Below are 12,439 nucleotides of genomic sequence, written 5' to 3' on the forward strand. Positions count from 1 at the left end.
CACTATGGGCTGCAGACTGTCCATCTTGTAGGACCTGGCAAGTGTTCCATGTCATGGGGCAGAATGAAAGTGGTGGCATGGTGTACTATCTGGCGTACCTGAGCACGTTGACTTTACATGCAGGGTTCAAGACAGTTGCTGGCCCATACCGCCTGCCTAAAGATACTTCTGTCTGTTGCAGCCTGATGCAGTTAGAGAATGTATGACAGCAAAAGTACTGTATAATTTGTAGGGATGCAGTTAGAGAATGTATGACAGCAAAAGTACTGTATAATTTGTAGGGACTATCTAAAATGGGTACATGGGGAAGATCAAGAATTTTATACTTTGTCTTTGGATCAGGCTATGATTTTCAACAGAGTGAACCTATGCTGTGTACGTGAATACTGTATTTCCATACTATAGACTTTATATGCTCATAAGTTATGCACCCCTTTTAGAAATGGAAAGGACAAACAGGGAACTTAAGATTCCCAAGTAAAAATAGGGTTGTTGCTCTGGTCCACATCTGATCATTTGCAGGATCTGGTAACAGGAGATAGGTCTTAACTGATCAGAAGGAACAGGATGCTCATTCCACCAGTGACCATTTTGGCACACGTAGATTTTTTCACAATGCCAGTGGATGCCAGTGGGCAGCACAGAACTAGTGAAGTAATTTTGACACCTTGGAAAGTTACCCAGCGTAAGCTAAAGCAGTGAGCAAAATGAATAAAATGGAAAAGAATATTCTTTAAGAGTGGGGATTTAAAGCGTTCCTCTGCTCTGTTCTTCCATATTGTAACAAAGCCTTCTAGGAGTAATAGACAGATTACAACTAACCTGCAGCAGTGATTCAAGAGCTCAGTTGTACTGGGACTAACAGCTTTCCTCCCGAGAAGCTCAGGTGATGGGGTAGAAGACACAGCAAAATGAACTGTGTTAATTAAAACATTCCCATTACTTCCTTGGACGAGGAACGTGTGAATTCTCTGCCTGGAAAATTACTGGTTAAATTGACAGTGACTGGTTTTGCAAATACTCCAGGGCAATAACAGAGAACATCACAGAGAAGTAGAGTTCTGACTGTTAAAAAACCCCACAATTTGGGGATAACACATCAGAAGTTTCTTTCATGGCAGTCTTTTTCTTTATATTTATTTTCTTAAATTTCAATAGAGTTTTCTGGTTCAGGAAAGGAAAAGATGGTAATTTTCCAGGACTATTCCACACGTCACAGTGAAGAAAGAAACATGATGAGAAAAAGGGAATGATTTTTAATGGTTGGACTGGATGATCTTAAAGGTCTTTTCCAACCTAAATGATTCTATAATTCTATGATTTTCCCTAGAAGGCCTTAAAAATCCTCTCCCTTAGCAGGAGATTTTATTTTACCTTTTGTTCCTAAGGCAGCTGGCTTTAAGCTATATCTGTTCACCAGCAGATTCAAACAACAACATTGTTTAGAAATAAAGTTTCATAATAAAGAGGCCACAGCAAAAAAATTTGCAGGACCTCATTTAGCAGTTCTGGATTTTCCAGGAGGCCGTTTTAACTGCGGCACTGCCTCACTGTCAGAGTGCGGGGACACATACTGGATCAAGACTTGTATCATGCAATGCATGTCAAAGACAAAACATGTTGCAAAGCACTGAAATAAATAATTGTACCCACAGAAATACTGATATGGATAAGAGGAAACTAGAAAACGTAAGTCTACCTTCTTAATCCTTCAACATTCCTACTTAGGTTTTACTATGGACAGTTCCACTGGTTTGGGGTCAGGTTTAGAGATTTGATTCTGGACTTTTTCAGGCAACAGAGGATTCCCAAACTACTTCATAAGGGATAACAGGATTTTTTTAATAATCATTGACTCTTAGATCCTCAAACTTATTATATCCCATATGACAGAGCCACTGTTGGTTCTGTACTTACATACAAGGTGATTTCTTTAGTTCAAATACTTGTGTAGCTATTTAGCTGCTAGCAATGACTGGGTGGTTCAGGTCTCTATAGCAGTGGTTGGCATTGCAAGCCTCACACTGAGCTAACAGTCTTATTCCTTAGATAATGGTGTCTGAAGGGTGAAGGATTCTGATATCCTGCCCCTAAGTAACGATAATTGTGGGCAACTACTCTAGAATTCTTATTTTACAACTATACCAGAGTGAAAATGTGCATCAGAGTAATTTAAGATACGCTGTATAATGGAAATGTTCTGTCATGTGTCTCCTGATGAATTTTCTTCCCATCTCCCCCTGCCCCCCTTTTATCTTAAATGGCAGCACTCTTCTAGGTTCATAACACCACATGAGACAGCTGTGGGAAGAGGGAGCTTTGAACACAGCAACTGCTGATTCAAATTCCAGACAACCCACAGAGGCCTCAGTTTCAGACCTTGAAACAAGAAAACCCATTTTTTCTAAGTCTGACTCAAATGTGGTTCACAACAGCCAAAATCCATTAAACCCCTCTTTTTCAAACCTGAACTCCAGGTTCTAGGTTAAATCTAATCCAGACCTGAACGTAATTCCTCGGCCTTCCTGAACATTACACTGAAAGAGCACTTACATTTATATTGCATTTCATCAAAAGGAAGCAAAGCGCTTTAGAATACATGTAACTGCTCCACGGAGGGTGATGCAGCCAAGTCTGGAGAGATACTTTTTCTTTGCATTCTAATTATAGATGCTTTTATTTACTAAAGTTGCAGATAGGACTTGTCTATTACAAGCCTCTGAAATCTCATTTTGCTAAAATGAAAATATATTTCAAATGCTTTGGAGAACTATTAAGGTTATTGAATGTCTAGCATACTGCTTCAACTCTCTGAGTGGTTCACTAGACACTTAGGGAACAGCCAAGCAGCATACAATTATCACAGTAATTAAAAAGGTGCAATGACTCTTCTCTTAAAGACTCCTGTTTTATTAATTCTATGGTATGCTTTGGAGACTGACATTATTTTACTCCTACCCAGCTTAATTATACCACCATTAGTTTATCAGCATCTCTTTTAAGCCCTTGGGCCAGTTATTAGCATGTCACTTGCTAACAGTTAACCAATAACCACTACACCTTCAAAGCAGGATCTTCTGCTACAAAAAAGCCAATTTGTAGAGACAGATTTAATATCATCATTCAATTTAAATTTTTCAGTCAGCCATCACTTTCTGCTTTTAATTTAAGAGGGCTAGTGTTTAGCTTAATGAAAACACAAATAATGCTGATATATTACAAGACGTTACCAGGTAATAAAAGACTTCCAGAACATAGTGGTTTATAAGACTGAATGCATGTTTTAATACTCAACAGCACGTACCACCGAGTAGACCAGAAAGCATATGATGTTCTTAAATATAAATAAAATTCTGGATGTCTCTCTCTACTGGGTCTGGCTGGGATGAAGTTAATTTCCTTCAGAGCAGCCTGTATGGTGCTGTGTTTTGGATTTGTGATTAAAACAAGGTTGATAACACACCAGTGCTTTGAATGTTGCTGAGCAATGCTTGCACAGCCTCAAGGCTTTCTCTTTTTCCCAGTCTGCCCCTCCAGCAAGTAGACTGGAGGTGGACAAGAGGCTGGGAGGTGACACAACAGGGACAGCTGACTCCACCTGACCAAAAGGATATTCCATACCATATGATGTCATGGTCAGCAATCAAAGCTCAAGGAAAGGAGGAGGAAGGGGGATGTTTATTGTTATGGTGTTTGTCTTCTCAAGTAACCACTAGCATGCCAAGGCCCTGCTTCCCAGGAAGTGGCTAACCTCTGCCTGCCAATGGGAAATACTGAATAAATTTCTTTCCTCGCTTTGCTTGCGAGCTCAGCTTTTGCTTCACCTATTAAACTGTCTTCATTTCAATCCATCATTCAATTCAATTCTTGCCTTCTTTCTATTTTCTCCCTGTCACACGGCAGAGGTGACCGAGTGAGTGGCTGTGTGGGTACTCGGCTGCTGGCTGGCGTCAACCCACCACACTCACACCCTCCCTTTAGTAGACACAGGCTCACTTATGCAGCACCCAGCATTACATTATCAACTCATATAAGCAGATGATCAAACTATGAGTAAAACCATTTTAATTTTAAAAAAACTGAAGTACTTGTGTATTAAATACATACTTACCTTGACTAGACAGATAATTTTACATTATTATGAAAGTCACAGTGCCCCAGAAACTCTCCTGAAGGGAACTCTAATTTTTATGCCTCACTTTTGACTAAGCTGAAGTTATCTTAGTCTAGTAAAGAAAATCGTATAAATACTAAATACTTAGCTATTATTATAACTTAACTGTACTGCTTTTTGGTATTTTTCATTGAGTACATCTTTCCAGTAATGAGACGAAGGGGTGGGGGAAAAAAAAAAAAACACACAAAAAGAACATCAAAGAGTTAGTACTTGTATAAGCTTGCATCTTCAAAACATAACACTGGGATTCTGACAGCAACTATATTTCATTCTATGTTTGACATCACACCAATCAGTCCAACTGAAATGCCATTTAGCCACTGACAGGTGGCCAGGTGACTTTACAAAAAGTAACTTTACTGTCATATGCAATGGAAATACATCATTATTTCTGTTGAAGTATGTAATTTTTCCTGTTAAAAAGACACATAACACCAAGCCATTCTCTAAAAGATTAGGATCAATAAGCTAATACCATTTGCTTAGTCCCATTTCCTCTACATACACTTCTGCCTATCTTCCACCAACTTTACAGCAGCAGGAAGAAGATTCAAAATACTGGGGGAAAATACAAATGACAAAAAAAATTCCAGGTCACAGTATACTCTATTATTTTCTGAGCAGCTGAATCCCAAATTAATATCACTGCCACTCTTCCTGAAAATTACTGTACAATTGCTGTTGTATAATAGGTCTACTTTGATTCTTTTTACAGTCAGAGGTCAGCATTATTAGTTATAACATCCAAAACAGGAGCCAAGACTGCTACACAGCACCACAAATCACACCATCTCATTTAATGAAAAGCCATGCTATCAGTCACTCAAAAAGGCAGCCCTTTGCTAAACCTCATCTGCTAATTGAGACTTAACAGTGCATACTTTCGCTGTTACACAAGTGTTTCCACTTTATCTACAAGTTCGATATAGCTAACATTGAAAAAAGGAAAAAAGAAACTTTATCCAAAAAAGTTCTTATCAAGCTTGCTTGGGATACTAGCCAAAAAAAAAGAAAAAAAAGATGAACTAACCTGACACCCAAACATACACTGTCAAGAGAGGGGTGTAATGAAACAGAGAGACCTCAGTGCATACCTAACAGTAAAAACTGTTTATTTATACAGCACTGTACACTGACCACTTTAAGGCACACACAGGGATGATTTCATCTACGATCTGCAGTGGCACTGAAGGTTGGTTTCAACATCATGGTAGCTGGCAAATGCTAATAGCTTATACTTAAAAGCATCCAGTCTTAATTGCTGCTGCCTGCTGGTTTAAGGTACACAGTAAAAACTGCTAGTGAAGTAACTTACATTTTCAACCCTAGAAAGATGCTTGCAACTTTGCAATCACTTTTGAGTACTCACCAGCACATTTTGTTCTTGTTTTGAGAGCTGGGCCAGGAGATCCAGTTCCTCCTTCACCTGGTCTTGTAAGTAATACACTGATTTCATATTCTGTGTCAGGATCCAGGTGCCCAATCTTATAGCTCGTGGAGTCCACAGGTTGTATGTCATACCAGCTTCCACTTGAAGTTCGATACTCAACTTCCCTTTGAATAATGGGTCCATCCCCATTGATGGAATTGGCGTTCAACTGTATCCACAGGTAAGTTGCACCGACTGAGGACAGCTGAGGTGGAGCAATGGGAACAGGTGGCTCTGAAGCACAGTAAGTTACAAAAAGCAGCAATGATTATACCGGCATTTTTTCTGCTTCTAAAACATTCAAATAAACAATGGGGTTTGTACTATATTAGAGCTGAAGATTGCATAAAAATACGGATATGAAGAAATCATCACTACAGATTAACTTATTTCCAATGAACTTGAATATACAAACTTTTGCTTATGCACTTGGAGATCTTAACATGAAGCTTTTGTTTTATACCATGTAACTTCAATCCCGGTGCAACACATGGCAACTTTAAACTTCCAATTTAAAAAGAAAGATGATCTCAGGTTTTCCTATCCAAATACAGTGCTTACTGGATGTAAATATAAATCCTGCTCAAAACCTAACATTTTTAAGGTAAAATTGATACTGTAGTCTATTCTTAGACATAGCTAGAACAGTGACTTCTGCATGAAAACAAAATGAATTTTTAATTCATTATTTCTCATGGACTGTACTACTCAGTCTTCAGATTTTCAGACTTCTGTGTAAGCAGAATAAATACAGTATTTGTTCCAAGCCCTATATCCTGGTTAAACAGAAAGAGCTTCTAAATGAGAGCTGGGGGAATTCTTGAGTCTTCACTATGACTCTGACTCTGTTTCATGTAATGGCTTATTTTCAGTAACTACCACACAGAAGCAGTACTCTGTCTCACAGAGCAAGCATGCGTGTGATCTCTTGACAGTTTGCATTCTAAAGATTTTTAAAGTGATCAAAATTTTAAAACCACATTTATTTATTTTGTGATGGACTTCTCATTTTAAATTACACTGCAGAAATAATTTGCAGACATCATCTCTTTTTAAAGGTAAATAACAAATTCATTTTTTTCCTATTGATTAACCAGGAAATTACTCTGCTGTTTCATGCATCACATCTGCATAAAATTCACCTTCCCACTGGTTAAATATATTCATGCAGAATGAAACCAGGCCGCTGTAATAAGGCACTGTTTGATCCAATATTCTTAACATATCTATCAGCAAACACTGCCACCTTCTTAAGGCTACACAGAATACATAATGAACGTAGAACATCTGTCTTCCCTAAGCTGTAGATTCAGATTTATCCTCTTCTGCTACCCATTTCCCAACGTGTTGAGATACAGGCAGTCAAACAGAAAAGAAGTTGAATTTATATAGTTCATCAATTTCTCAAGGACTTCAAAGTCAGAGTTAAAGCAAAGAACATAAAAGAATGGAGCACAAGGGAGAACGGAACTCTGGAAATAGTTTTTCCTGAGAAATAGTGGAATCACTATTTTAACAAACACGTAATTATCCTACGTTATGCTACCTTTTTTCTTTTAGGGAAAGAGTACTGAACTCACAGAGCACTAAGTACACTGAAGATTAGCTATGCGTCATATAGACAGTGTTTCTAATTAGCACCGTACACTTGTATGTAAGCTTCAATCTGTGCAATCTGTTAGGAGTTGCTGAAAATATGACATCACAAAACAGCAAACAGGCATCGGCATTATATATTTTCATCTTAACAAAACTAATTGATTACTATCATTAAGAACATGATACAGTGGGCAACAATCCAGAATGTCTCCAAAGATGTCTACTAATTATTACTGATTGCAATAGACATAAAAAAAGCTTAATATTTTGTGGTAGATTCCAGTACATAAAGAAAAGAATATTGTTTACATTTTCAAATCACTGGGGAAAACACTGTTATATGCCAGTAGCAATATACGGCAAACTGATGTCATCTTTCGGTTAGCCACATACCGCAGTTGTACTGAAATTACTGTTCCTAAAGTATACAAACTACGGTTTCATACAGCGTTAGCATGTCTGGAAACTGTTCTGACTTGACTCAAAATGATTTAGCATCAATTTAAATCATTAGGCTGTTTTGTGAACCAAGACATGAAATGGAACTTTTATAGAGGATCCTAAGGCATTTACTTAGCCATGCTGAAAGAACAGTTAATTACTTTCAAGTTTCAAATGCTACTAAAGGCTGTTGAAGTGCCATTCAAAATGCGAACTCAGGAGTTAGGTCACTAAGGTTAGTGGTTACACCAATTCATTCCAAGTATTACAAGTACTTCAAATAGACAGTATTTTATTGTCTTTTTATCCCTCGGGGCATATTTTTCATTCCTTTGTGACCAAAGTGCAAAAGGTTAATGCAAGCTGCATGATTTCAGCAAAGCCTGCATATACTGTAGTTTAATACTAGTAACGTAGTTTAATACTAAAAGTAGTCTTCTTACCAGAGATCGAGGTTACATAAAATGAACCTTTCATTACAAATATGATGCTCATTATTAAGTGACTGGTTAAAAACATGAGACCCAGAGTTAAGCAGACACTTTAATTCAAATGGTGTACTACCAAATAAAATGAGCCGATTTCACAACTGAGGTATGATAGTTTTTCTTCCCACTTACTCATTTATTCCTCCTTTAGGCAGAATGATTTAATTTTTTTAGGATACTCAGGAGTTTGAATCACTTAATCACGTAAGTATCAGACTGCAGCACCATCTTCCACTAAAAGCAGTTTTACTGGTGGCCACTGGGGTAGTCTCAAATAAACACCATGCAAATTATTTTCCGATTAATACCTTTATGAAGACGGTATAATACACCTGTGATTTTACAGCTGTGTACATTCAAGGAAGGAATTTCAACTGATAGCAGAAACAAGTTTGTAGCAGTGGCTATTTAGTACGATGGTTTAGCTTAAACAGGAGTTCCTCCTCGTAGATCTCTCTTGAAATAGAAGTAACCAAAGCTATTCAGTACTGTGAAACCCTTTAAACATAGCCTTTTAAAATAGAAGATTAACTCAAAAAAAGAAGGTAAGTTTATCCATAATTTCAAATTTAATGGTTTTTAGACTTTGGACAGGTGACCTCTTCTTGAATTCTGTGACAAATAGCAATAGGCATAATCCCTTATGGAAAGAAAATAGCGGCCACCTTACAAAGCCAGAGGCCTGCAGATGACAGAAAGCTTTAGGCAGATGCTCTTATGCAGAGGATAAGAACAAATTTAGCCGAACATGCATATAAACTATTTATTCTTATGTACTTCTACATTAACTGGAAACATGCTTGAAACAGCAACTCCTTTATTTACACTGCTTTGTGCTTTAAATTATACAGGCTTTCCAAACATTATCTACAAGATCCTAATATCTTTATATCTTGCAGTTCTTTTAAAATTTTAATAGGGAGGGGAAAGGCATCACACAGAGATGCCAGTGGAGAAAACGTAAATCTCTGAGATTTAAGTGAGTTATAGAACACAAAAAATAGACATTTCTTCTCTGTGGCTCAGAACAGCTAACTTGAAAAATGAAAAAATCTACTTTAATAGTAACAATAACACTTTTCAATTTTTCTTTTGAGGTGAGAGAATGGAGCCATGCTACATTTGCGGGGGAACGAGGAAGAAACATTTATCCTGCAAGCTATTTTTTTCTTAATTAAATAGTAACTGTTAGAAAGACAATGCCACGTTATTTCTGTGTGATACTGTTCAGCACATCATGAGTAGGTGATGTGTTAAAAACAAGGTATCAACCATCTCTCATGCTATATCCACATTAATAATGTCTTAATTCTTATAAAACTAATCAAATCATTATAATTTTATAGTCTTGAAATCAACTGAACAGCTTTAAAAATTTTTTTCTTCCATTTTCCTCTCTATTTTTTTTTTTTATACACATATATATTATTGTGCTCCTCTTTTGAGCATGCAAATGATTCTATCCCTTTGGAAACAATGGAGAGCAGTGCCATTTTGCAGCATTTAACTGTGGATGAAGGGCAACAAATATCCCCACTGATAAGAAAAGACACAGCAATTAAACACCACAGTTCTTCATGCAATATTTTCTTCAGAAAAGTTTTTAAATAATTCCCGCCAAAGCATTTAATTATTTAATTAAACAATACATTTACACAGTGTGATGCATAACACGTGAGCTAATTTTACACTATTCCTTTACTGAGACTGTTCAGGATGAAAACTTGACCTGACCCATTATCTGAATCTTATTAAAATTACTTGTAAATTAATAATTTAAGAAAATATCATTGTTGTATTTTATACGTATTTTGAAACTTTACAGAAAAACAAGTGTCCTTGTACTATATACTGATAAGCCTATGCAGGTACAATCTAATTAGATGGACATTAGCAGATATTCTGCTAAACCCTGTAGTAGTAGTATTACTATTACCACCCATCCCTAACGAGACACAAACTGTTCCCTTCCCCAAACATGATTCCTCCCAAACCCAATTGCTCTGACTTGCCCACTCTCTTTTAAGACAGCGGCACCTCAGCCTGCACCGCTCTCACTCCATGCTCATCTGCTTACCTAAGTGGTCTAAACCCATCTACCCTTCCCATTCTCAGCTTTGCTTGGCTTTCCTCAGTTTTCCTTTTCCCCCCACACCATGGTCACCACTCCCACATTCCAAACACCACTAAATTCCCACCCCAGGTTTGGGGTTTTTTTACTCCAGGCTGGATGTACAAGCTCTGTGGCTGCTCCTCTCCCCACCTTCCAGCCTGCTGCTGTTCTTCCAACCATCCTTCTCCCTAGGTTCTGCTTTTCCTCTCCCCTCCTGCACTAGACAGTTCCCCTTTCCAGACAGTTCCCTTTTGCACTAGCTTCAGCCCCCATCCCCTACACACATATATATACACACATACATATTTTTGTATATGCATGTACGTATATATGTTTACCTTCCACCCTTTGTCACCTTTCTCCCCAGTTTTTAGTGCTTACATAGTCCCAGTTTTCACCTACCTCCCCTCTCATTTCAAAACACCTCCCAGTTTGCCATACCTTTCAGTCCCAGCACTAACAACTTCATCCAAGTATGCAGCTACTTGCTCTTGCACCCCTCGCTATCCACATCATGCATCTCACCATTTTACCCTCACAGTACAAGGGCTCAGCGAGGTGGAGGGCTGCATACTAAAAGGACAGGAATGGTAAGCTCACAGCTTTTGATTCCTGTGCCTGGATCCAGCCCGCCACAGAGGAGTTCAGACTAGTGCTTGCATTTAAATTCCATACACTGTAGCTAGAATTTGGGGGGAATTTTAGAGTTGAACTCAGAGGAGTCTCCCTTGTACACATCCAAATGGGGGTCTTGGTGGGTTTTATTTAGTAACTTGTAAATTGACAATACCTGAGAACAGATTTTCACAGGAACAGAAAAACAGTATTCTTGACATAACTATTACCCTCCTGGAAAAAAGTTCCCACTTCAAAGCCCAGGGTCTTCAACACTTTCCTATGGCAAATTTGCTAAGATGGCTGCACTATCTCAACTATTTTGGCTGGAGTTTTTCTCAAAATCTTCAGGATGAGGCACACAGGCACACGGGAAAATATCAGCCTGAAGTCAGTTTGCCAAAATATGAGCATCCGAAAGCAGGACTTCATGACAGGAACTGTCAGGCAACCATAAAGCTAAGTCCTAATACCACCACTGTTTGTAGAAAAGGGTGCAGACAGACTGATGGATCCAGCATGAAAGGCTAGCTGGCAGAGAGAGAAAACAGACATTAAATACCTGTGTATACTTAATGTATGAGAAAAACTGATAAAACAGATAAGCAATCTTTAATATTTTCTTATTGTGTCTTGATCTGAAAATGATTTTGCCCTCCAGAATAAATTCTTTGCTCTAGAGGTCCATAAGAGGTTTGGTTCTGTTCCTGGTGTTAAATCTTCCATTTAGAAAGATGCAGACATTTAAGCTGCCAGCATTACAGATGGTTACCTTTCTACGCCCTTGCTTAAAAACCTAACAAAACTCCTTTTAACCAATTTGACACCTCAGTTTACCTTGTTTGAACTCAATAAGCAGTCTGAACTCTGTAATAATCTGATATCCGCTCAGACAGGCCCATTCTGTTCTCCTAAATCTAATCCATGTTGGATCTGCCCACTATTAGAAAAATTCAACCTAGGAACTGTATGTAGAAGGCCAATTTACTTCACCAAATACATTTAATCAATTCTACCCTACTATTTTCCTTTTGCTCAATGTTTGATTACTTTTATGTCACCTATTAGATAGGAACTGCTGTTTTTTTACAATAAGTGGGTGATCTGACAAGGCCAATTTCATGTCTCCCATTAGATAAAGTGACATTTCAGTCCAATTCTCTGACAAACTTAGATGAGGCTACTGTGTAGTTTGAGCACACACAATGACAAGGCACTTGTCTTTCCAGCCTTTCCTATCAGAGCAAACACTCAGATAAATTGAAAACTTCCCCTTCAGGATTTATTTAAATAGAGCAATCAATACTTTATTTCACCATCCTCTAAAAGGCATATAAGAAGATAACACAAACAAGTTTTCAAAAAAACCCCTTTTTTCCTTCTTGTTGAAGGCCAGAATAATTGTTCACTGACAGGCTTTTTGCTCATTAACTAGACAATGTTCATGTTGTTCATGTTTACAATTCTTTAATAAGATAGCATGGGATTATCGGACAGATCTTTAATTGCTCCCCTTCCCCCCCCCCCCCCCCCCTTGCTATAAAACCATGTCTACTCAGGTAAAAAAAAAAAAGGGG

The 12,439-nt window shown here is 37.9% G+C and overlaps 1 protein-coding gene across 1 annotated transcript in view; it reads right to left on the reverse strand.

Annotated features, from left to right (window-relative positions):
- The window catches only part of PTPRM (protein tyrosine phosphatase receptor type M), a 509,987-nt gene that overhangs the window by 299,321 nt on the left and 198,227 nt on the right, over positions 1 to 12,439 (reverse strand). The window contains exon 7 of the mRNA XM_075706282.1: positions 5,547 to 5,840. Within this exon, the coding sequence (XP_075562397.1) occupies positions 5,547 to 5,840 (294 nt within the window). The remainder of the gene's footprint in view (positions 1 to 5,546; positions 5,841 to 12,439) is intronic.

Source organism: Pelecanus crispus, chromosome 2 (genome assembly GCF_030463565.1).
Source record: "Pelecanus crispus isolate bPelCri1 chromosome 2, bPelCri1.pri, whole genome shotgun sequence".
In the NCBI taxonomy this organism is placed as follows: Eukaryota; Metazoa; Chordata; class Aves; order Pelecaniformes; family Pelecanidae; genus Pelecanus; species Pelecanus crispus.